This window comes from Pteronotus mesoamericanus, unplaced genomic scaffold, assembly GCF_021234165.1.
Source record: "Pteronotus mesoamericanus isolate MK-2021 breed Mesoamerican mustached bat unplaced genomic scaffold, CSHL_Meso_final contig_101, whole genome shotgun sequence".
In the NCBI taxonomy this organism is placed as follows: Eukaryota; Metazoa; Chordata; class Mammalia; order Chiroptera; family Mormoopidae; genus Pteronotus; species Pteronotus mesoamericanus.
Window position 1 is genome coordinate 16,145,490 of NW_026555001.1, and position 27,502 is coordinate 16,172,991.

Sequence of the window (27,502 nt, forward strand, 5' to 3'; positions counted from 1 at the left end):
CCATATCTGTAGCTTGATCTTCTTTCCTTGTAATTCAACTGTTTTGATCTTAAAGTCTATTCCTACAACACAGAAAAAAAAAAAGGTAAATTGTATCTGAACTGGTCTATACTAAAATTAACTGGAATAATAAAAACACTTTTAAAATCGGTTTATGTATGTTTGGCCCTGGATATTCAACAAGTATGCATCTGAGCAAATGCATCAAATTTTAAACCTGAATAATAATATAAGATCCAAGATGGTAAAGAAATAGCTATATAAAGTTAGTTCTTACAACTGGAAAATAAAAATGTACAATTTAAAATGTCTAATGCAAAGAAATAAAAGATGTTTCCTAGTTGGAAAAAAGTACAGCCTTCCTATCTTGCAGAGCAAAAGAAAAACTGAGATAAAAATCTTCAGCTTAGTCCCATTATGTTTCCCATACCCAACACAAAAAAGTAGGGGGTAGGGAACACTTGCCTCACGTTTACAAACCTCAGATTACAATGTCTACAGCCTCAGACTATGTCTACACTTGTCTGGCTTCTAAAAACATGAGTTTTTGTGCACAAAAAAGCATTTCATGGAAAGGAACTTTACAGGGTGGTCTGATCATCAATTCCTAACTGGGCAGGACATGGTGGGTAGTCATGCCCAAGGTTTATAACTTCTTTAATAAAAGACTTACCTTTGCCTAAGAAATCCCTGTCCATTCCTTCTGTCCATCTAGGCCAACACACCTTTGCAATGCCTCTTTTTAGACCCCTCCCTCTAAAGCACGATCACCCCCGAGAGTATATAATCTCAACTATCCTGTAACCCAATTTCCACCTCGCTTTCTCTCACCTTCATAATCTTTCTTAAATTCCCTTCTTAATCTCAAAAGCATAAAAGAAACTGCAAAAGCTGTTATTCTCAGAATCATCTGAGACCTTACTTTGCCATGGGTTTAGGCTCAGATAAACTCTTATAAAAATTCTTTATACGTTTGGATGTTTCTTACTTTGACAGTCTGTATTTTTATTTCTCTAGTAATTATTAAGAAAATCATCCTGAAATGGTCTGATGGTCAGGACCAACTCTGAACAAGACTATTCCAGTTAGGCATACAATTTGTTAATTAATCCTAATGGCAAACCTGACAACAAGTACTATTTCAGAAAATTTTTCTAAAGAAAGGTGAAATTAGGATACAGTCTGAAAACTCTAACTGGGATGAAAACCAGGTGCAACTGGAAAACTTCTAAGGATTTAGGCTGTTTTGGGTAAAGGCACCTATTTAAAATAGAAACCTCATACTAGATTCCCAGAGGTTCCCTCCACTCTCACCATCTCATGCTGCCTATTCTCAAATTAATTAGCAATAGTTGAAGCAATTTCTCATTCTTTTCTGCACAAAAACTCCTGGCATGTTCGCCTCTCTGGTTACTCTTCAATCTTCATTACTGGTTTCTCATCTTTCTGCCCTTCTCTAAAAATTGGAATGGACTCTTTTCTATCTTCACTCATTTCCTTGATTTGCAGAAATTTCATGGCTTTAAATTCCAAATACAACACTGATAACTCTCTAATTTTATCACAGCCCTGATCTCTCTCCTGAACTTCAAACTTAAGATATCCAAGTCCTTATTGGCTGTCTCCAAATACAGTCTTTCACAGACGAGCAACAGTGCTTAAAATAGTCCACAATGCCCTACATTTTCTGCCTGCCTCCCCCTTTCCACCCTGACCTTATCATTTCTTATATGTTACTCTGACCTGACTAGCTGTATTGATGTTCTTGTTGTTCCACACACAGAGCCAGAAGACTCGCACCTGAAGGTCTTTGCATATATGGTTCTCCCAACCTGAAATACTCTCCCCCATCATGGCGCCTTCCCCTAGCTCCCCTATCCTAAGCTGCGAGCAATGCTTTCCCATGTCCCACAGCGCCCCCCCCCCCGCCACATATCCATTGTCTGTCAATACTCCCTAATCGTTTTTTTTTTTTTTTACAAAAGATTTTATTTATTTACTTTTAAGAGATAGGAAAGGAGGAAGAAAGGGAGAGAAACATCAATGTGAGAAACATCTACTGGTTGCCTCTAGTACCCACCCTGACCAGGGATCAACAGTGGGATGACGCCCAACCAACTGAGCCACCAGTCAGGGCTCTCTTCCTTACTTTTTATCTTTTACCATTCCTCAAATATACTGTATATATTTACTTATATCTATTATTTATTATCTGTTCTCCTTTGCAAAAATAGAAGATCCACAATAGTAGGGATTTTTTATGTTTAATTCAGTTAAATTCCCAGTACGTAGAGCTATGACTGACATATAAGCATGAATTCAAATTTGCTGAATAAACAGATAGATGAAGCTTTCTAGAGAAAGTAGAAGGGTACCTGAGAAAAAGACATACAGACAGTTCACCATAAGGGTGAAACTCATCACTTGACAAGCTCCACACTTGTCCACTTAGCTTCCAATCAACTTTTTAAAGCCTCAGGTCAAAACATGAACACCAAAACAGGTAAGCAAACAAACCAAAAAAAGTGAACCTGGAGGAAGAACATGAAGGAAGGGAGGGAGGGGGGAAGGGAGGGAGGGAGGGGAACCGGAACCAGAAAACTCCTATAAATAATTTATTCAAGAAGGGTGTATGAGGGTCCTGGCCTGGTAACTCAGTTGATTAGAACATCTTCCTCATATACAGGTTTGATTCCTGGTCAGAGCACATACAAGAATCAACCCATAAATGTATAAATAAGTAGAACAACAAATCGATGCTTCTCTCTCTAAAAAATCAATACAAAAGAAAAAAAAGGATGTAAGAGAAAATTGAGATCTCCCAGAAAATACAACAGAAAGAAAAAAAATATATATATATGATTTAGAAGACCAAATCAGGAGGTCTGACATCTAATAGGAACTCAAGAAAGAACAGAGAAAAAATGACATATAACAAATAATTTTAAAATTATACAACAGAAAAGGAATCTATTTTAGACTGAAAGACCCACCACCAAGTGCCTAGCATAATGAATAAAATAAGATCTGTACCAAATAATAACATCATGACATTTTAGAACATCAGAAATAAAGATAATATTAGAAAAGCTTTCAGGGAAACAAACTGGGCTAAAGAAATGAACTAGCTAATGAACAATCCAGAATGACAACTCTGAATTTCTGACTTCTTAACAGCAACAACTAGAATCCAAAATGCAAAAAGATAATGTCTTTAAATAGTATTTTCAACAAAAACAAAAATTAAGCAAACAGCTAGAACAGGAACAGAATCACAGAAATGGAGATCACATGGAGGGTTATCAGAGTGGAGGGGTTGGGGAGCAGAATGCGGGACAAGGTACAGGGAATAAGAAGCATAGTTGGTAGGTACAAAATAGACAGGGGGAGGTTAAGAATAGTATAGGATTTGGAGAAGCCAAAGAACTTTTATGTATAACCCATGGACATGAACCAAGGGGGGAGGGAATATTGGTGAGAGGGGGATGCAGGGAAGAGGGGGAGAAAAGAGAGAGAAAGAAATGGGGTAACTGTAATAGCATATTAATAAAATATACTGTAAAAAAAAAAAAGTACTTTCAACCTATATCCACTCAAAAGCAAATGAGTAAAATAAAAGCATTTCCAGACTTTAAAAAACCTCAAAATATATATCTCTTATGTATGTTTTATAAGACAGCTATTAGAAAGAAACTGCTTTACCAAGAATAGGAAGAAAGGAAATCCAGCAAAAAGAGTGAGGTAAAAGGCAGTTCAAACTGGCCTAGAGAGAAACCAGTTCAGAAGAGAATGAGGACAGAAAGAACAGAAGGAATGAAATGAGAAGTTCCAAAGGTACTCCTCCTAGGAGGAGGAAGGGAAGAAATGGTATTAGTGGAATTTGTATGAAATGCAGAATTGAGAGGGTTTGGCAATTTTGCTGTAGAGTCTGGGATAAAAAATGGAGAGTACCTGAAACTGAAACGGAAGTAACAAGGAAGGAAGTGTAAACTACAGTAAAAACAAAAAGTTGCCCTAGAGATGAAAATGCAATTATAGTACACTACTTGGCTTAGCAGTTAACAAAAACTTTTTTTTTGTTTAATAAAATAATGTAATAACTATTTCAGAAAATAAAGGGAGAGGTACCAGGAATGCCCGGTGGTACGAATACTCAATTCTCATCTTCCGTAACAGCAGAATTTCTAAAAATAGTTTTGTTTTGTTTTGAAGTTAAAAGCATGTAACTAGAGAATATGGGGTTGAAGAAAAAGCAAAATATGTTTGGGAAATATAAGAGAGGTGGGTGTGGGGTAAGGATTTGTTGTTGCTGCTGCTGTTGTCATAACCCTTAAAGTACGTTCTGACTTCTAAAATCCTGTACTTATTATATTAACGGACGTAAAAATTAGGCTAATATAAGCTATATTTACAGTCTGCTCTTTCCACTACTTAAACACTTCAACTGATCATAATTCTATCATGGCCTCAGGCCAACCCTGCCATCTCATTCCCTCCAGTCTTCCTTCTGTAGTCACATTCAAACACAACTTTTACAGCTGTGCACTTGCCAAGTAAATACCTTTGTCACTCCAGAATGTACTGGGTTGGCCAGAAAGTTTTTTCGGTTTCTTCCCCTGTAAGATGGCTTTAGTAGCACTCAGTTATCTTTAAATCCATTTGAGTGCTCCCTTTGGCTGCACATATCTAAATCGGTTTGGACTTCCAGTCAAGATGGAGGTATAGATAAACACAACCTTCCTCCGTGCACAACCACAGCAAAAATTACAACTAGACTACAAAACAATTATCACCCAGAATCATCAGAAAATTGAGCTGTATGGAAGTCCCGAAACCAAGGAATTGAGTCATATTCATCCAAATCAATAGGAGGGGTGGAGACCTGGAGACGTGGAACAGGCAGTCCCACACCCAGGTGTGGTGGCTAAAACTCAGGAGTGATACTTTGGGAGCAAGGGATCCCAGCCCCAAAGGAGACCATGCAGCCCAGGGTTCCACTGCCAGGAAGTAAGTCCCCATAACTCCTGGCTGTAAAAACCAGTGGGGTTTAAGGCAGCTGAAGAAACTGGGCTTCTCAGGAGTCTCCTCTTAAAGGTCCCTCAACAGATGAAAGACTTACACACTCACTCCCTCTGGGTTTCAGCTGGAAAGGCACCAGTGGCATATGGGGAGAAATTAAAGTGTCTGGCATCAGGGAGAGTGTGGAGGGATAACTTCCTCCTGGATAAAACTCCAGAGGCCAGGCAGTGGCACTGTCTCCTTTCTGAGCCCTCCTCCACACAGAGCCACAAAGAGGCAACTCCGTATCAGAGAGTCCATCAACCTGGTTCACAGGTGTTGCCCCACCCTGGTGATTAACTAAGACTCCACCCCAACCAAATTACCAGTGCAGTTGTTCCACAATAGGCCATTCTACTAAGACTAAGTCAAAGCAGCTCTACCTAATACACAGAAACAAACACAGGGAGGCTGCCAAAATGAGGAGACAAAGAAATATAGCCCAAATGAAAGACCAGAACAAAACCCCAGAAAAAGAACTAAACAAAATGAAGATAAGCGACCTATCAGATGCAGAGTTCAAAACACTGGTTATTAGGATGCTCAAGGAACTCACTGAGTATCTCAACAGCATAAAAAGGACAATAAAGTGAAGTAATGAAGTAATAAACTTCACAGGCAAGAAGGAACTGGCAAGAAATATTCAAAGTGATGAAAAGCAAGGACCTACAATCAAGATTATTCTATCCAGCAAAGCTATCATTTAGAATTCAAGGGCAGATAAAGTGCTTCTCAGACAAGGTAAGGCTAAAGGAGTTCACCATCACTAAGCTATTATTATACGGAATGTTAAAAGGACTTACTTAAGAAAAAAAAGATTGCCCTGGCTGGTGTGGCTTAGTGGTTTGAGTGCTGGCCTGCAAAGCAAGGGCTTGCTTGTTTGATTCCCATTCAGAGCAGATGCCGGGGTTGTGGCCCAGGTCCCCAGTAGGGGGCACATAAGAGGCAACCACACATTGATGTTTCTCTCCCTCTTTCTCCCTCCCTTCCCCTCTAAAACTAAATAAATAAAATCTTAAAAAAAAAAAAGACACCTATATAATAAATCCACTCAAAACAATTTTGTTTGACTGTATTGTGACAGCTGTCATCAACATATATTTTTTAAAAACCATCAAAATTGGGGAATTTTTGTGTAGCCATTTAAATAGTGAAGATGGAAGAAAACAGGCAATTTTTGGCTTAGTATGCTTTTTTTTCAAGAAAGGTAAAATGCAACTGAGATGCAAAAAAGGATTTGTGCTGTATATGCAGAAGGGGCTGTGACTGAATGAATGTGTCAGAAGTGGTTTGCGAAGTCTAGTGCCGGAAATTTCTCACTGGACGATGCTCCAGAGTCAGGTAGACAAGTTGAAGTTGACAGCGATCAAATTGAGACATTAATGAAGAACAATCAATGTTTTATCACATGAGTCATAGCTGACATACTCAAAATATCCAAATCAATCAATGAAAATTATTTGGACTACCTTGGATACGTATGTTAATTGCTTTGATGTTAGAGTTCCACGTAAGTTAAGCAACAAAAATCTTCTTGACCGTTTCCACATGATATTCTTTATTTAAACATAATGAAAACAATCTGTTTTTAAAACGAACTGTAACAGGCAATGAAAAGTAGATAGTTTACAATAATGTGGAACAGAAGAGATTGTGGGGCAAGTGAAATAAACCACGACCTACCACACCAAAAGCAGTCTTCATCCAAAGAAGGTGATGTTGTGTATGCGGTGGGATTGGAAGGGAGTTTTCTATCGTGAGCTCCTTCCAGAAAACCAAATGATTCATTCCAACAAGTACGGCTCCCAATTAGACCAACTGAAAGCAGCAGTCGACGAAAAGCGTCCAGAATAAGTCAACAGAAAACGCATAACCCTTCATCAGGATAACGCAAGACTGCACATTCTTTAATGACCAGGCAAGAAGCTGTTAATAGCATGGCTGGGAAGTTCTGATTTCATCTGCTGTTTCACCAGACATTTCACCTTCGTATTTCCATTTATATCAGTACTTATAAAATTCTCTTAATGGGAAAAATTTCAATTCTCTGAAAGGCTGAAAAAGGCACCTGGAACAGTTCGTTGCTCAAAAAGATAAAAAGTTTTGGGAAGATGGAATTATGAAGTTCCCTGAAAGATGGGAGAAGGTAGTGGAACAAAATGATGAATATATTGTTCAATAAAGTTATTTGTAATAATGAAAAATGTATTTTAGTTTTACTTAAAACCAAATGAACTTTTTGGCCAAACCACATTCCCCAAAATAAACACACCTATGTATGGAAAAACTTTAAGGTACAGTAAAAAAGGTTTTGATAAAATTTAAAGATTAGATCAAAATCAGTAACTCAGCTGCCAAGGGAAGCTAGATTTAAAAAACCTACCACCTCTAAGATTGTGCCAGGGGAAATAATCAGATTCTCCTGCAACATTTTTATTTGCTAAATTAGCACAGACTAGAGCAATCATAGTGTTGATCCAAACAATGTTTTTTTAGATTTTGCTTGTAAAAATACAATACAGTTCCTTCTTCTTTACAGCCTTATAGTATTCCACTGTGTAAATGCACCACAGCTTTTTAATCCACTGATGGGCATTTGGGCTGTTTCCAGATCTTGGCTGTTGTAAAAAATGCTATGAACTATGGGTGCATATATTCTAATTGGTGTTTTGGTATTCTTAGGATATAATCCCAGAAGTAGGACTGCTTCTGTCAAATGGCAGTTCCATTTTCAGTTTTTTGAGAAACCTCCATATTGTTTTCTACTGTGGCTGCACCAGTCTGCATCCCCACAAGCAGTGCACTAGGGATCCCTTTTCTCTGCATCCTCACTAACAATTATTGTTTGTTGATTTATTGATGATAGCCATTCTGACAGGTATCAGGTGATACCTCATTGTGATACCTCATTGTAGTTTTAACTTGCATCTCTCTGATGATTAGTGATGTCGAGCATTTTTTCATATCTGTTGGCCATCTGTACCTCTCTTACCGTTTGCAAATGCATTGATGAACCCAGAGATTATTATACTAAGTGAAATAAGCCAGTCGGATAAAGACAAATACCATATGATCTCACTTACATGTGGAATCTAATGAACAAAATAAACTGACAAAAGACAGACCAGAGGCATGGAGACATGGGACAGACCGACAGATCTGAGGGGAGGGTGACAGCGGGGACTGGAAGAGATTAGCCAAAGAACACATATGCAGAGCCCATGAACAGAGACAACAATGTGGTGAAGGCCAGGGGTATGGGACTGGATGGAAGAGGGCAAAGGGGGAGAAAATGGGGTACAACTGTAATAGTGTCAATAAAAAAAAACAAAATCACACACACAACAGAGGAAATTCCACTTTTTTTTAACAGATTCCTGGGACCCAGCTCAAACAAGTATTTCAATTTACTGCAGCTCTAACTCATTTATCAATTTTCAGCTGCTCAGGGAAGAAACAATATCAGCCCAAACATGCTGCAGAAGCACCATCCAGTGGCAAGAGGAGTGACTGCAACTCTAGCAACGATAAATGTCAGTTTTCCAAGGCTTGACTTAAGGCTTGACTTTTGATGACACATCCATACACAGTAATCGATGCAAGCAGAAACAACCTGTACAATGAACTCCATACAACCAAAATTTAACAACTTTTAGCTAAGTGATAATATCTGTGGTTTATAGCAAATGAAAAAAAATCAGTGTTTCTACCACACCAGGAAAGGAAGTATGAATCACAACCCACAGTCTTTGGAATGTAGCTTAGTCTGGAATTTAAGGAACCAGGTTGCAGTCCTACCTCTGTCATTAACAGGAGAAATTTTAAAAAGTCCATTTTCCAATGTGGACATTAGTTTATCTGGATGCAGATGTGAAAATGCAGAATGCAAAAAAAGTTCCCTCTAAAAATCCTTTCATATAATAGTAATAGCTTAGTAAACACTCAGAATTTACAATGTGCCTGGCACTGTTTTAAGCCCATTGTATGGATTAACTCATTAAATTCTCAGAACAATCCTAGCCCATACTATTGGGTTGGCCAAAAAGTTCATTTGGTTTTTCCCATAAGATGGTTCTAGTAGCACTTAGTTGTCTTCAACTTTATTCAAAACAATTTTGTTAAGATTATATTGTGACAGCTGTTATACCACATGTGTTTAAAAAAACTTATCAAAATTGGTGAACTTTTGTGGAGCCATTTTAATATTGAAGATGGAAGAAAATAATTATTTTTGGCATATTATGCTTTATTATTTCAAGAAAGGTAAAAATGCAACTGAAATGCAAAGAAAGATTTGTGCAGTGTATGGAGAAGGTGCTGTAACTGATCAAATGTGTCAAAAAGTGGTTTGTGAAGTTCTGTGTTGGAGATTTCTGCACAAGCGAGAAATCTACCCAATGCTCCACGATTGGGTAGAACAGTTGAAGTCGACAGAGACCAAATTGAGGCATTAATTAAGAAAAATCAACATTATACCACACAGGATATAGCTAACATATTCAAAATTTCCAAGTCAATAAAGTCATTGGTGAAAATGCAAAATGTAGCCTTTATTTTATGGGAAAAACCATACAGGCTTTTTGCCCAACCCAATGTTATTTCTATTCTACAAATGAAGACTAAAAAACCAGTAGCAGCAAAAAAATATTAAAGAATAATATTTACTGGGTAATTACTAAGTGTTCCAAAGATGTCACATAATGCCATCTGATTTAATATTCACAAAAATCCTCTGAGAAGTACCAATAGTCTATTTTATATGAGAAGAAATTTAAGGTAAATTTAAGATCACAGATTTAACAGGTGGCAGACCCAGCACTCAAATCCATGTCTGTTTAACTTCAGACCGTGCATGCTCTTAACCCACATTAAGTTCCATAATTCCATTTTTATAAGACCTTTTAAAATTTTATTTTATTTTTGAATTTTTAGAGAGAAGGGAAGGGAGGGAAAAAAAGACGGAGGGAAACACTGATGTCAAAGAGAAACATCAACTGGTTGCCTTCCGAAGGCACCCCAATTCGGGGCTGAAACTGCAACCCAGACATGTGCCCTGGCTGGGAATCCAACCAGCAACCTTTTGGGTTTTTGGGACGATGCCCAACTGAGCCACGCCAGCCAAGGCCATAATGCCATTTTTATTTACTTTTCTACTGAGATACATATTACATAAAATTTACCATTTTAAAGTGAACAATTCAGTACATTCATAATGTGTGCAGCCATCACCTCTATCTAGTTCCAAAATATTTTCATCACCTCAAAAGGAAATCCCATACCCTTTAAGCAGTTGCTTTCCACTCCTCTCCTGCAACTCCCTGGAAACCACCAGTCTGCATTGTGTCTCTATAGATTTGCCTATTCTGGATATTTCATATATATGGAAGCATACATTTTACCTTTTTTGTGTCTGGCTTTTTTCACTTAGCATAATGCTTTTAAGGTCCATCCAGTGTAGCATACATCAGTACTTCAATCTCTTTTTATGACTGCCTAATATTCTATTTCATACACCAAAATTTGTTTATCCACCCATCAGTTGATGGATATTTGGGCTTTGTTTACCTTTTGGCTTTTGTGTTGCTATGAACATACACATACTTTTATTTATGCAAGTACCAGTTTATAAGTCTTTAGGGTATATATATTGGGTCATGTGATAACTCTATGATTAATTTTCTTAATTTATTGACTTTAGAGGGAGGGAGACTAGAAAACATTGATTTGTTGTTCCACTTATTTATGCATTCGTTGGTCGATTCTTTTATGAGCCCTGACTGGGGATCAAACCCACAAACTTTATCCCCATATCAGATGGTGCACTAATCAACTGAGCTATCCAGCCAGAGCTAAGATTGACTTTCTTTGAGGAATTGCTTTCCATAGCAGCTGCCCCATTTTACATTCCCATTAGCAATGTATGAAAGTTCAATTTTTCTACATCCTTACCAATACTTAATTTTGTTTCCTTGTTTTAAAAAATTTTATTTTAACCCATTCTAGTGGACGGGCATAAAGTGGTACCTCATTGTGGTTTTGATTTGCATTTCCCTAATGATCAATGATGTTGAGCATCAATTCATGCACTTGTTTGTCATCTGCATATCTCCTTTGGTGAAATCTCCATTCAAAGTCCTTTGTCCATTTTTAAATCTAGTTGTCTTTTTGTTGTTCAGAAGTAAAAGTTCTTTATTATTGTGGATACCCAACCCTTATGAGATATATTATTTGCAGATACATTCTTCATTCTGTAGACTGTACTTTCACTTTAATATCCTTTGATGCACAAAAGTTTTTCATTTTGATGAAGCCCAATTAAAATGATTTATTTTTTCTTTTGTTGCAAACCATAACTCCACTGATTTTAATTTTTGAAATCTGTGAGACTGGAGGAGTTCTTGGAATTGAAAAATTGATACAACCAAAGTTAAATTCAACTTTTCCCAACTACACTGTAAGATGTTATAGAGAAAGAACACAAGCATTTCTAGTATATGTATGTGTGTGTATAGATACAGGATCCAGCAGAAGTAAGGCTTGTTTGAGTGTGGTTGGTAGGGTAATAATTTATAGTTTTAATTTGAACATTTCACATAACATGTCATGTGGTGTGCTTGAGTGTGACACGGTTATGTTACAGAATTATATGCTTATGATTTTGTAATAAAAGATTCTGTAATAAAATAGGGGTGTTATTTGTGCCAGACCCCTGCATACAGTCTATGAGCTATTTAACATTCTAGTAATGTGTGTCCAGCAGAATAAACCACATTAACTATACACTTGGCACTGAATGCAGTAAACAAAGCCCTTCAGGTTGAGGGAATTTACATTCCAGAGAGGTTAGACAAAATAAAAATTTTAAAAATGTTAGTTGTGATAAATGCTATAAACAAGAACAAAAGGGAGAGGTATTTTATATGAGGAAATCAAGGCCTCACTTGAAGACCTTTGGGCAAAGACCTCAGGAGCTCTGGGACTAGAACAAGCCATGTGAATATCTGGTGGGAGTGTTCCAAGTGGAGAAAACAGTTAAATGCAAAGGTTCTGAGGTGGAAGTATGTTTGGCATGTTCAAGAAACATAGGTAAGAGTTTGAATACAGTGATACATGGCATTCTAATCCATGAACATGATAGAGTTCTCTCTTTATTTGGGTCTTTAAATTCCCTTAGTAGTACTTTGTAGTTTTCAGCGCCTAGGTCTTGCACATGTTTTGTTAAACTTATCCCTATTTCATTTTCTTTTTTTGGATGCTATTGTATACTTTTATATAGAATATTGTGTATTATTGTATATTGACCTTATATCCTGCAACCCTGCTATATTCACTTACTAATTCTAGAGGGGAGGGTAAGGGGTTGTTTAGGGTTTTCTATGTATATAATCAGGTGGTCTGTAATAAAGCCCTTCCATCCTATCTTCCTTTCACTTTCATGACTTATTTCTTTTTCTTGTTTCATTGTATACAGCTACAACTTTTTCTTTTATTATTTTTTAAATTTATTGGTTTTTAAAGAGAGAGGGGAATAGAGAGACACAGAGAAAAACATCAATTGATTGCTCCATCCATCCATGCACTCACTGGTTGACTCCAGTTATTAGGTATATAAATATGAATAATGGACACATTTTTCACTGTCAAAAGAATTTTCATTCTTGAAAATACATACCCCTTGCTCTGAAATCTACTTTGTCTAATATTAATACAGTCACTAGAGTGTTTTGATGATTAATAGATTATTATATATACCCAATTTTTTTAGTGATCGCTCTAGGATTTATAATATACTTTTTCTTTAATTTTTAAAGATTTTATTTACTTATTTCTAGAGAGGGGGGAGGGAGGGAGGAAGAGAGGGTGAGAAACACTGATTAGTTGCCAAATGGGGACCTGGCCAGCAACCCAGGCATATTCCCTGACTGGAATGAAACCGGCGACTTTGTTTGCAAGCCCACACTCAATCCACAGAGCCACACCAGCCAGGGCTGTAGTATACATCTTCAATAGCACCATGTACCTTCAAACAATTTCATACTGCTTTGTGTATTATTATTAGAGCCTTAGAGTAGTACACTTCCATTTTCTCCCATTATTTGGCTTTTAAAAATCTTGTACTTCTACAGCTTATACTTCTACATTTTACCTCTAAATATTATATATCCTACAGAACATTAAAACTTTTTGCTTTAAATAGTCAACTGTCCTTGAAATAAAGTAAAATTTGAAAAAAAATTTATTTCCTCAAATTTTTACATTTCTTATCATCTTCATTCCTTTGTGTAGATCTGAGTTTCCATCTGGAATAATTTTCTTTGGCCTGGAAAACTTTCTCTAATTTTTTTAATACTATGCAAGACTGCCAGCAAGAAATTTTCTCAGCTTTTATTTGTCTGGAAAATGTCTTGTCTTTGCTTTTATTTTTGAAAGATACTTTTGTTACTATTGAATTCTAATTTGAGTTTTTTGCTTTCAGAATTTTAAATATGTGCTATTGTATTCTGGCTTGCACTGTTTCTTTTTTCCCCCTTTATCCTTCTGGGAGAAATGTAAATTTAAAAATCTTTTAAAAAAATGATTTTACAGAAAGCTTGCAAATATAGCACAAGGTTCACACATACTTTTCACTTACCTTCTCTAACACTTACACAATCATTTATTAGAAACAAGAAGGTAACACTGGTACAACAATGCACCTTTTCTGAGCATACTTTGTTTTCTGGCACCAGCGATGTTCCAGGAACATGTTGCATTTCTCCTACTCCAGCTCTGGGAATCAACCAAACCAGTTCTTAGAAAAGCCCTGGTTCCTTTTATTGAAGATTTGTAGAATCTGAGATCCGGGCACTACTGTCATGCTCATTACTACTTTGAGTGTCACTGCTTTGAGTCCTTCCCAGAAAACAAAGTAAAGGAAATATGTGAGTGGGGGGTCCCCCGGCAAAAAACAGCATTATCTTCTAGAGGGCAGGCCCCTTGTAGTACTGGCTTCCCCCTAGGTGAGTATTCTAGGAACTCATTTGCATCAGTGCACCAGCTGGCGTTGTTGTGAGAGGCTGCCTTCAGCTTCAGTGAATTTTTCTGAAGACTCTTTCAGTGCATTTGCCCATTTCATGATGGGTGATTTACCACCACACCTGCCCACACTGAGCTGAATGTCCAGAAGTTTTTAACCAAAAATGGCAAAGCCCCCATGCCCTACCGACCACACTCAATCTCACCCCAGCGACTTTTTTTTGTTTCCCCAGATGAAAAAAGTCCTCAAAAGGAAATGTTTTGCCAATTTGGAAGAGGTGAAAGAAAAAATGGCAGAAGCACTAAAAGGCATCAAAATTGATGAGTTCAAAAGTGGTTTTGAGTGGAAGAAAAGTCTCAACAGGGATATTGCATCAAATGGTAAGTACTTTGAAGGTGTCTTAAGTTATAACATGTAAGCATACACAATTTTTTATAAACAAATTGTTTTTGGGGCCCCTCCTCATATATATATTAACCCATGTACATACACAGTCTACAATTCCATAACTATTTGTTTGTATATATAAAACCACGAGTTCATATGAGTTCATCTAGACTTCTTCCTTTCCTTACCTGTAACCCTCTTCTTTAACAATTAAAAACCTGGCTCTTACTACCTAAAATATATTCAATCATAGTATACAGTAAGTCTTCTCTTAATGTGGTCAATAGGTTCTTGAAAACTACGCCTTTGACAGACACCACTCTACCACAGGGACACTCACAGTGGGACAAATCAGACACATCAATTCACCTAACATGCACATCCTTAGGATGTGGGAGGAAACCAAAGTACTGGGAGGACACCCATATAGACATTGGGATAATGTGTCAAGTCCACACAAGAAAGTGGCCCTGACCAGGCATTTTCTTTCTCATCAATGTTGTAATCAAACAACATTGAACAAAACCACACAGTCTGAGGACTTGCTACATACATAAAGTAGTTTCAGACTTTCTAACCTATGGCCTTATGAGAAACTAGATTTGCTAACTACAATACCTGTATATAATTCTTTTTATCTTTAGTCTTACAGTATCTAATCAAAATATTCCTTTCTAAGTTTACTTTGATTATTCTTTTCTTCCTCCTCGGTGTGCCTGTTATTCACTTATAAGTTAGATTCTTTTGTTGGCTTACATTGTTTTTTATGAAAAGTCAACAGCTGTTCTTACTTTTGTCCCCCTACAATATGTGAGTGTGTGTATTATAAAAATACACACACACACAAATAAAAATGTGGGCTTTTTCTTCTCTGGCTTAAGATTTCTCTTTATAACTGGTTGGATTAAAATATGCCTCTGTGTATCCTATCCAGTTTCATTAGATCTATGACATTATAGTTTTCATCATACTAGGAAATTCTTTGGTCACTGTTTCTTCAAATATTTTTTTTCTGCATCCACAGCGCCCCATCCCTCAGCCCCCAGTCCTGGACTTCAAATGCACATATATTAGACTACTTGATAATGTCCCACATTATCACTGAGGTTCTTCCCCCTGCCCCTCCCAAGTCTAGAATTCTCCCCACTGTGCTTCATTTTGGATAGCTTCTATTACCTTTTCATTGATCTTTTCTTCTGCAGTGTCTAATCTTCTGTTAAGTCCATCAGCTGAGTCTTTCATTTCAGATATTGCATTTTTCAGTTCTAGAAGTTCTAATGGGTCTTTTTTAAATCTTGTATTTCTCTCATGTTCACCCCTTCCTTTAAATGCAACATCTGTCTTCTACATTTATCAACTCTGTCATTTCTGAGTCTATTTCCATAAACAGATTTTTCTCCTGGTTAAGGGTTACATTTTTCTGTTTTTCCTTTACATCTAGTTATTTTGGATTAGATGAACACTGTATACTTTGTCAATGCATGAATTTATTTATTTTGTGCTTAACTTTTCTTCTTTTATTGATTCTAGAAAAGGGAGAAGTGAGGAAGAAAGAGAGGGTAAGAAACATGGATGTGAAAGAGAAACATAGGTGACAGGTGGCTCTGGTATGTGCCCTGATTAGGGGGTGAACTTGCAATCCAGGCACATGCCCTTACCAGAAACTGAACCGATGACCTTTTGGTTTGTGGGAGAATGCCCAACCAACTGAGCCACATTGGCCAGGGTGGTTTTGTTTTTAATGTATGAATTTTTTAAATGTTGAGTTTTGTTCAGGTGGCCAGCTATATTAGTTGAGAATGAGCTTAATACCTTTGAGGCCTGTTTTTGTTTTGTTTTGTTTTTCAGCACAGTTTGGGGGTGGGGGCTGGAGTAGCCTTTTCACTAGAGTTACTTTAGCCCTACTCCTATAGGAATGCCATTTTGGGGGTCTCTCCCATATGGCCCTGATATTCAGTGAGATCTCTCCACTCTAGCTGGTCACAACTAGAATGTCTAACTCACTGTAAATCCCAATACTTTCACCTCATCTCTGGTAGTTGTTCTTCACCCAGTAGCTGTTCTTTACCTAGCCCATGGAGCTTCACACAGCTTAATATCCAGCCTAAGACTCAAAGAAACTCCTCTGAAGAGTTCTAAATCTGTCTGTATAACTCCATCTTCTAAGATAATAAAGCCTGCTAATTCCAGCCTTTACAGTCTCCCCAGACTCTGATTTCTATCTCATTGGTCAAAAAGGACTGCCTTGCTGACCCTGCACTGGAATCTAGTTTCAGACAGAAGGCCAGGGAAATAGCAGTGCTCAATTTGTTTTCCTCCTCTCTGGGATTGCAATCCTGCCCTGCCTGTTACCAAATACCTAAGAAACAGTTGTTTCCTATGTTTTGTCCAGTTACCTAGCTGTTTACAGCCAGAGGGTAGAGTAGTACCAGTTACTCTGTAATATCTAGAAGTGGAAGTTCTCAACATCTTTAATGTCTTCTGAGGATTAAGCAATCCTTAATCTCTTCTGGAGCATGTTCAAAATAATTTGAGAACACAATGAAAATTAGGGATCCCTTGTCCAGACCCTTATACAAACGTTATACATACAAAATATGGAGATGTCAGGGAATTCACAGTCTCTGCCCCCGTCCCCTTGCCTTCCATTGTTCCATGGTGTTGTGATTTCTAGTACTGGTGTACTGTACTATTATTCTTTCAAGGTTTTAGGTCCAATTTTTATTTACTGAACACTTGCTAAGGCTAGAATTAAAGTATCTGAGCCAAGAATTTTTTTTTTTTTGAAAAATTGTTTCTTTTGATCGAAGAGTTAAGTACACAGGAAAAAAAATCCAGCTACTTATCTTTCTATACATGTGGTAGATATTTCTCACATATCTTCATAGCAACACACTGGCAGTTTGATACTACAGACTGAAAAACAAAGCCAAAATAATCTGAACTTTGTACCTGATTTCTTAATTTTCTTTCTTATGTAATTATTAAAAAGAAAATTATTTTATTTTACTATTCCAGATCTAGTCACCAGCAAGAATAGTGATATTGTATTATAAATATATTTATAAATATATTAAATAGATAAATAAATAAATAAAGTAGTACCCCTTATCTGTGGAGCATAAGTTCCAAGACTCCCACTGGATTCCTGATCCATAGATAATACCAGACTCTCTCTATATATAATGTTTCTCCCTACATATACAACCCTTAGGATAAAGTTTTATTTATAAATTAGACATAGTAAGAAATTAGTAATAATTAAAAAATTAGATTACAATATATTATAATAAAACTTGAATGCAATGCAGTCACTTGTTTTAGCAGATCCCCTGCTAAAGTCTTCATACTGGCTCAATGCTTTCTGGTACAACATACTGCCATCAATCAGAACAGACTTTCCGTTCATGTCATCCACATAAACTTTTCCATATTAACTAAGCACTTATCATGCACTGTGGCCATAATTTTTTGAGTTTACAGTGCAAAAACAAAACTAGCATAAGTTTTTTTTTCGTTCTTCACAATTTCAAGGATAGATGATTCCTTCTTACCATAGATCTTAACAACCTCGGCATACAATTTTTTTTCTTCTGTTATTAGGTTGAGAACTCTCACCTTTTCATTTGAACAGAGTATTTTCTCTTTGAAGTTTCTCTTTAGCATATCTGAATTGCCAGCATCATTACCCTTGAGTTTTGGGGCCATTAGGTAAAATAAGGGTGACTTGAACACAAGCACCTGTGATACAGTAACAGCTGAAATGATAACTGAGACAGCTACTGATAGCTAAGTGACTAACTGGAAAGGTCAAGAATACAGTGCTAATACTCTGGACAAAGAGATGATTAATTCACTTCCCAGGATGGACGGGGCAAGGCAGGACATTGTGAAATCTCATCATCACTGCTACTCAGAAATAAGCATGATTTAAAACTGATTTTTTCTGGAATTTTCCATTTAATGTTTTGAACCAAAGTTAACTGTAGGTAACTGAAACTGCAGAAGGCAAAACCATGGATAAGGAGGGACTACTGTATTTCATATACATACATATTCATTCTTCTCTAATTGCTGTTAAAAACTGGAACTTTCCTAGTTTACTAGTCCTTAGAGCATTAGCTGGCCCTGCCAGGTCAAATGCATGTGAATAAATATCAACTCAGAAATTGCCCTGGTCCAATATACTCAGCACTAAGTACCTACCTGTTCATTTAAGTAATGGAAGGAAGTTGAGAATGTAGATAGGGAGTAAAAACAAGAGAGCATTTTAGGCTCCTTGGTATTTTTGACTCTCAATCAATCCTAATCCACTGATCTCTATGTCTCTTTATGCTAATACCACGTTGTCTTGATTATTGCAGCTTTCTTGTAAGTTTTGAAATCAGATAGTGTGTCTTCCAACTTTGTGCTTCTTTTGCAAGATTATTTCAGCTATTCTGGGTCATCTGAATTTTCTTCTGAATCTTAGGAGCCAATTGTCAACTTCTGCAAGCAAGCTACCCAGGATTTTGATACGGATTGCAATGACTCTCCAGATCAATTTGAGTAGTACTGCTATCTTGTCTTCTGACCCATGAACGCTGGGTAAATCTTCTTTAATCTCTTTGAACAGTGTTTTCAGTATACAAGTCTTGCATTTTTTGTTAAATTTATTCCTAAATACTGATTCTTTTTTACAGTATTATAAGTGGAATTATTGTCTTAACTTCATTGCTAGTGTAGAGAAATTCATTTGATTTTTATATATTGTTCTTGTATCCCATTTATAGACTTTCTGTTTTGAAATACTTGTATAATACATTAAAATTACATTACAAATAACAAAACTCATTCTAACAAAAAAATTTCATTGAAGTAAACAAAAGAACCTGACATTACACAGTAGTATATAATAAAGCCCAAGAACTGCTGAATCTCTAGGTATTGGTCAAGATGAAGAAAGTCTTATCTGTTATGTACTAATTTTAGAGACCCCCAATTTATAAAGTCATTAAGATTCTCAAAAGTTAACAGAGAGAAGACAGCTGGGAAATATGATAAATTCCACAAAACCAGTTACTAGACAATAATATAGAAACACCACAAAAAAAGAGAATTAATGTTTCTCTATGCACCAAAGATATGATGCCTTTTCTCACCTAGTCAGAATAAGTTAAATTTTCTTATTTAAAAAATTAACATATCCTTTAATACTTATATTTGTAATAAACCTGTGTAGTGTTTTAATTTTCTTTTTATTGATTTGAGAGAGAGAGAGAGAGAGAGAAACACTGATTTGCTGTTCCACTTATTTATGCATTCATTGGTTGATTCTTGTATGTGCCCTAACTTGGGATCGAACCCACAACCTTGGTGTATCAGGACGATGCTCTAACCAACTATGCTACTTGGCCAGGGTTCCATGTAGTTTTAAATATATACTTGGCACCTGCCTTTTACTACCTATCCATTTGGTAAAAACATAAAAAAAAGTTTATATTTGGCCCTGGCCGGTGCGACTTGGTGGATTGAGTAACGGCCTAAAAACCAAAAAGTTGCCTATTCAGATTCCCAGTAGGGCACACATGCCTGGGTTTCGGGCCAGGTCCCCAGCGCAGGGCATGCAAGCAGCAACCAATTGATGTATCTCTCACACCATCAATATTTCTCTCCCTCCCTTTTTCCCTCCCTTTCCCCCTCTCTAAAAATAAATAAAATCTTTTTAAAAATTTATATTTGCATCTCACAAGATATCAAAATCAAAAGCTCTGATAAAAAGGTAAAATAATCATAATTACTATGTCTTAATTATTTTGAATTCAAAATTAGTGTAGCAGAAATTCATGAGATTTGCTTTGTTTCACAAAAGTCCTAAGATGTATTTCATTGGAATCATATACTTCCAGAGGTAGTTTTAAATTTGATATGTTGTTAATTCCTTGAGTCCCTAATGAATTTCCTCCATTTCCTTTATGCCTGAGCTCTTTACATGCTCCTTTGACACTTTTCTGAAAGATAGAGAAACTTTTTCACGTCCGACAATTGAGCAAGTAGATTCTATGGTAAAATACCATTTGGCTGCTTTTGGTATCATTTCCACCACCCAACACTTTGGAGGTACCTTGCAGAAGATGGTGTTCTCCAGAATCTTCTTAAATTATTTGGTACCACAGCATCAAAAGTAACCCTGCCTAAAATACCAATCTCGAGCCCTACAAAGCTACTCCAATCATATTTTGATGATTTCTTAAGTTATACACAAGAAAATACAAGTACAGTGTGAATTCACTTTAGGAATTAAGAAAGGCAGTATGGAGCACAGTAATTAAAAGGACCCAGGCACACATGGTCTCTGGCTCTGCCACATACTAGTTGTGATGCACTGGGTGAAGCTTTAACCTCTCTAGACCGACCTCTGGTTCTCCCAGCTACAGTAGGAGTTATAATTTCCATTTCCAACATGTTGTGAGGATTAAATGAGACCATGTGTAAGAGCCCATGTACATAAAAAGCCCTCAATTAAACTATTAAATTGGTTTTGCATACTACTGCAGCTACTCAGTTTCAGCCTTCTCCCAGTCTAATGCTCTGGCACTGGTGAGACAAATGTCCACCCTCTCCTTTCAGCCCGCCCTTATCTTACTCTCCTGATCATGGCTCCTTGATCCAGTCCAAGCTGTACCCCAGGCAGCAGTATGACTCTCAGGCCAGCAACCCTTTTCTGAATTTTCCCTGAATGTGCTCACTTACATCCAAGTCCTTTGTTAGCTTTCCACTTCCCCTTCCCCTTTATGGATATAAAAGCTTTATATAACTTGTCATATAATTAAACTTTTTCTAAACAAAATGAGTTTATATACTATCTCTAAAAGCCACCAAATCTTCAGAATCTAGGACTTGTTGATTAACTGTTTCAAATTTATTAATATATAATGCTTACTTTCCACTCTCATGACAACTTGTCATCTGGTCATGATACTTTTACGTAAGAATACGTTGCATGGCATTTTTTTTTACTATGTATTAGATAAAACACAACTACTTTAAATTCCTGCTAATTTACTTCCAGAAACCTTTACCTCCTCCTCACCTCTAACCTTCAGCTCAGGTTTTGTTCTGTCTAAAAAACAACAGCAGCAACAACAAAAACCCTTTCAAGCAACCTCTTTGCTAGCTTATTTATCAGACAACAAAACATCTGCTTAAACAAGTTAAATCTGCACTGATTCATTTAGGACACCAGCCAAAGCACAAAACCACTTCATTCCAACAAAGTAGTGGAATTTGAACACTGCTGGTATGTCTGTTACCAAATAGTTCCAATAACATAGTGTAAACTCAACTACAAAGACAGGCTGCAAATCCAGTAAAAGATGCAGTGAAAAATGATAGGGGAGAACTGCTAAGCCACTGACAAATGAGGAATAAATACAGCAACATAAATAGATAAGAATGAAAGCACAAATGTATTTAAATTATACGAACACAAATTGAGTCCCTTAAAAGTAAGACTTTTAAATATATTTTAATGTGTGAATATCTTTATATTTACACTACAAAAGTCAAAATTAAGATTAAAGGATCTTATTTATACAATTTTGACAGAAAAAGTATGCCAGCCCTTCCACAGTAGTCTTTCTCTCAGTGCTAAATGGTAACCAAGAATTAAAATTGGAACCTAAGTTTTGTCAAATGCAAGGTAAAACTTGCTTTCATAAGTTTTAATTTAATTTCTCTGCAAGTTCCCAACACTGATGTTTGTTTTCCATTATTAGCGAGGAAAATGTTCAGTTTAAGTGACTTTTCTCAGTACCACTACTTCATGTATTATTCTACCATTTCACTTTTCATTTGTGTCAGTCTCTCCTACCAGATTCTAAATTGAGTTAGTAGGGACCACAGAAACAATGAAAGTTATACCACCAGTTTGAGGATCCCTTTATACTTCTAAAATTACTGAGGATCCCAAGAAGTTTTTGTTTATGTGGGTTATATCAATTTATATTTACCATATCAAAAATTAAAACAAAAATTTTTTAAATATTAATCTATTTTAAAATAATTGACCTATAAATAACATTTTTATTAAAATATTTTCCAAAACAAAAATAAAACTTAGAAGAGTGGCCTGGATTTTATAGTTTTGTAACTTTAATGTGCAGCTTAACAGACAATTGAATTTTCATACCTGCTTCTGCATTCAATCTGTTACAATATGCTGCTTTGGTTGAAACATGAAGACTATAGAGCATGTATATGAAGAAAGTCTAGTTGCACAAATATATAGATGGAAAGGGAGGGGCATTTAAAAAGCCTATTTAGATAATTCTAAATATTCCTTGACACTATAGAAGTGAGTGATACTTTCTTGAAGATTAGTTGCAATGCGGAATTTGAAACCATATCAATGAATTTCATAGTCTATTATATTGAATCCATCTGTTGGTTTATACTGTGTGGATCTTTTTACTCACATGATTTTATAACATCATGTATTGGTCATCTGAAAAAATACTGGTTCACTACTACACAGTTCTTCCTTATGTTGACAAATCTCATTACACAATATGAAAAAAAAAAAACCATATTCATTAATATTACCATGGACCTCATCAGGGGAGTCTCTTACTGAAAAGCTGTCAAGCTCATGGAGGAAAACAAAAGTTTTCCAAAATTCTAATTTTCATTTAAAAGCATGAATTATTTCATTGGTAATAAATACCATTATTTCATTCACTTGAGCAAGTGTCATCTGTCAAATACTCAAGTTTGAATATCGATAATGTACCAGCTGTTCTTCCAAGAATAAATGATATTCCATGAAAAAGGTGGCCAATTCAGCCCTGGCCAGGTAGCTCAGTTGGTTACAGCATCGTCCCAATATGCCAAATTGTAAATTCTATCCCCAGTTAGGGCACATACAAGAACCAACCAATGAATGCATAAATAAGTGGAATAACCCATCAATGTTTCTGTCTGTCTGTCTGTCTGTCTGTCTGTCTCTCTCTCTCTCTCTCTCTCTGCCCCGCCGCTCCTCTTTCTAAAATCAATCAATAAAATTTTTTTAAAAGGTGCCCAATTCAATTTCACAAGATAATCATCACTGTCTCATAATGAAGCAGAAATATTTTACAGGTACTTCCCATTCTGTCACACAGAAAAAAAAAAGATGTGCGTTTAAGATAAAGATTTAACAAAATTAAAATTTCTTTCTGCTTCATTAAGGACATTTTTAAGTGAAATGAAGCTATTTTTCCCCCCTGTGAGTTCATGGTGGTATAGAATACAGTAACTTTTCCAGAATTTACAAGCCATATAATGTGTCCAAGGAGCCCGATTCCTAAAATCAAGGAGCTGCAGTAAAAAACTTGGGTGATAATGCAGAGAAAAGATAAATCTAAGACATACACACATAGAAGTACCGTGCCCCCAAACCAAAACTGCTATCATAAAAACTATCTGAACAGTTAGTTTTTAAATACCTCGCTATTTAAGGCATTAATATCTTCAAGGTATGCCTCAAAAAGTTTAAATTATAGAAAAACAAATCTGTAAATCCTGAGGAACACTGTAATCCAGCATTATTCCTGGGATAATTAGGATTATCTTTTTTTAACTACAGAGGCAAAGATCCAGTTTTACTAATGAACTAGGTAGGGCCCTTCTACTGGGTTGCAGGCCTAATAGTTTTAACCATGGTTCTGCTGCAGAAATTAAGACCTCTAATAAAGTCAACTTTTTTTGGTGGGGGGAGTCAACTTTTTGGGCATAAAGTTCCCAAAACATCTACTTCAATGATGTTTAGAAGGAAAAGAGGCTATATTAGGCAATAATATTATATTATCAGATGAAAAATGTTTTTAAACATATGAGATCACAGTAAGGCATAAAGCAAACCAGGAATTCTTAATTTCAAACCATTAAAGTACAAGGAGGTGCACCCTGGTCAGTGTGGCTCAGCTGGTTGGGTGGTGTCCTGCAAACCGAAAGGTTAACCGTTCAATTCCCCATCAGTGTACATGCCTGGATTGTGAGTTCAGTTTCCAGTTGGGAAATGTGCAAGAGGCAACCGATCAATGTTTCTCTCACATAAATAATGTTTTCCCTCTCTTCCCCGTCCCTAGAATCAAAAAAAATTTAATGCAAGGAGGTCCATTAGTAATCCTAGGTATTTTCTCTCAAAGGAACCTGCATGAACAAATACACTAATTGCTCGGCAAAAAACCTTTTATTAAAAAGAAAAACAACAACAAAAAATAGAACATACATAAAATAACTCTTTCTTTCCTCTGACTTCTACAGAAGAGGTATGCGATGTCATTAAGTTTGCTTAGCTGGCTTTAATTAAACTTTGCCCACACAGTCTGAGAAAATGACTCAGCAAGACTCAACCCATATATTAGTAAGAGTGAGGAGATTAACACTACAAAATTAAACACTCATTCCTCTAACATGCCCAATTTAAAAACACAGAAAGAGATTCCAGAAGTAGCTCTTAGAGGTAGTGTGTGGGTTAGTCTTTTGTCAGCTTCCACAATGGCGTACTGTGGCCAAGGCCAAAAAGTGCAGAAGGTGATGGCGCAGCCCATCAACCTTATCTTCAGATACTTGCAAATAGATCTTGGATTCAGGTGTGGCTTTATGAGCAAGTGAATATGCAAATAGAGGGCTTTATCATTGGTTTTGATGACTACATGAATCTTGTATTAGATGGTGCAGAAGAGATTCAATTCATTCTAAAACAAAGTCAAGAAAACAACCAGGCTGGATCATGCTGAAAGAAGATACTACTACTCTCCTCCCAAGGTCTCCAACTAGAAATGACTAATGAAGTGAGAAATTGTTAAGAAGCAATACAGTTTGTGTTTTTTAGTTGTTCTTTGCTGCAGGTATAGTCCCTGAACATTTATTCATATTGTTTTGATTACCTTTTTTTGTTACCAGATGACAATAAATGATGTGATTGTTTTATTAAAAAAATAATAAAAACACAGAAAGAGGCTGAGGTTAAAGGACTTGCTCAAGCTCGTAAAGCAAATTAACTCTCATTAGAACTCTGTCTCTTTGCTCAATATTCTCATACACTTATCACTAAAAGGTCATCTCCAGAAAAAAATGAAAGGCTCATAGTCACCGATAGGTCCTTTTACACAGTCTCTCATGCTCCTTAAAGATTAAACCACTCAATGTACACATAAGAGTTCAAATACATCTTTTATAAGTCTTTAACAAGAAATTCCAACTACAATCCATCCTTCATATTATCTGGGCCAGCCATCTTTTAAAAATTTAAATATGTCACATCCCTGCTCAGATCTTCAGTGGAATTCAAATCCTTGGCAAGGACTTCCAGGCTCTGCATGATCTGGACAACACCTGCTCTTCAACATCTCTGTTTCTGTTCTCCCTACTTGACTCACATCTGCAACATAGACCTTTTTTCAGTTCTTTGAACTTGATAACCTTTACTCACCAAAGACCTTTTCGTGACTATTTCCTCTGTCTGGAATGTTCTTCCTCTCCTCTCTCTTTTCTCCTACCTAACTTTTAATAACATCTCAGATATCAGCATAAATGTCAGTTCCTTAGGACAGCATTTCCTGTGCCACCTCCCCAAGCCCTGAAATAGAAAAAGAATAAGAACCTCTGTTTATTCTGATTTCACAATGTATTTTCTATTCACAACTATCCAACTAGAGAATTACTCTGGTTTGGTGTTTTTCTTTATTTGATGAATAGGTATCACTCCACCAAACTGTTACAAGTATGGTAGTCACTAGGTCTAACCAGAACAGTCTTCATTTATCATGTTTTCCAACATCCTGGCCACATTTACTGTCTGCCTCAGATTTTGGACTTTTAACACAGTTGCTGTAAAATAAGGGGAGAGGGCTTGGTAGACCTTCAATTGGTACTACAAACTTCTGCCAAGGCCTTCCTTAAGTTGTTATGTGAGATAAATGCGTAGTGTAAACAGTTACCACTTTTTAACACACGATTAAATCTAAAAAGATGACCAGTGATAACCTCTCTATTTCCTAACCCTCTACAAATGGAAAATAACTGACAATTCCCCTTCTAGCATAGCAAGCTGATTATCAAGTATAAGAGGCAGCCATCTCCTTCTGGTCTTAACAGATGCTAGGAAGAATGTTTAAAGCTGTTGCCTCAACAAGATCCAAGAAGTCATCAAGTTACCTACCAATCAGTGGGATAAATAGGAAACACAGAAAATTATACGGGTATGAATAGATGAAATGTGCATGAGCAGTCCTTTCAGAATAGAGAGAGAGTACTGAAAAGTGTAGCTCAGTTGGTGGGGTGTCCTGCAAAAGCACAAGGTCGCCAGTTCGATTTCTGGTCAGGGCACATGCCTGAGTTGCAGGTTTGGTTCCCAGTCAGGGCACATCGGAGAGGCAACTGATAAATGTTTCTCCCTCATATCGATGTTTTTCTCCCGCATTATCCCTCCCTTCCTCCTCTCCAAAAATAAATAAAATGTTTTTTTAAAAAAAGATTATACAGAGAATATAAATGCTTTTGCTAAAATGACTTTTATCATTTACTTTACAGTGTGTATCTACAATTATTCTATATATTTTGCATTAAGCCCTTTAGACAATTCTCTCAGAGAAAGTATATGTTTTAAGCGAAAACACTGACATGAAGAAACAAATCTGAACATCAGCATTTAATTAAAAAGAAGGTAGTTATTTTAAGACTGTGTGTTTGAAGATGAAAATAATACACATAGCTACAAAAGATGCCTTTACAAAACACTGCAATAAAGTAATCAAATGAGTATTGTAAAGTATTTTTTCATGTTTTCAATTCCACGGTTTCTTGTCCACTTAAAAAAAAAAAAAGAAAAAAGAATTGTTAATCTGTTGCATTCATTAACAGAACTATACAAAGGGATCATAGCTACAAGTGTATCAGTATCATGTTTCAAACAGAAAAACCATCAATCCACTTACGGTATGCTATCTTTCATCCAATTAACTAGAATCAAAATAAAGCTCCTGAAAAGTCCATTCTGTTTAAGGTGAAACATCTGAT

General features: G+C 36.4%; 1 protein-coding gene and 1 pseudogene across 1 annotated transcript in view; one reads left to right on the forward strand and one right to left on the reverse strand.

The window, feature by feature from the left end:
- The window catches only part of RAB10 (RAB10, member RAS oncogene family), a 71,585-nt gene that overhangs the window by 19,657 nt on the left and 24,426 nt on the right, over positions 1-27,502 (reverse strand). Inside the window, exon 2 of the mRNA XM_054568885.1 lies at positions 2-62. Within this exon, the coding sequence (XP_054424860.1) occupies positions 2-62 (61 nt within the window). The remainder of the gene's footprint in view (position 1; positions 63-27,502) is intronic.
- Positions 24,980-25,271, forward strand: LOC129067885 (small nuclear ribonucleoprotein E-like; annotated as a pseudogene).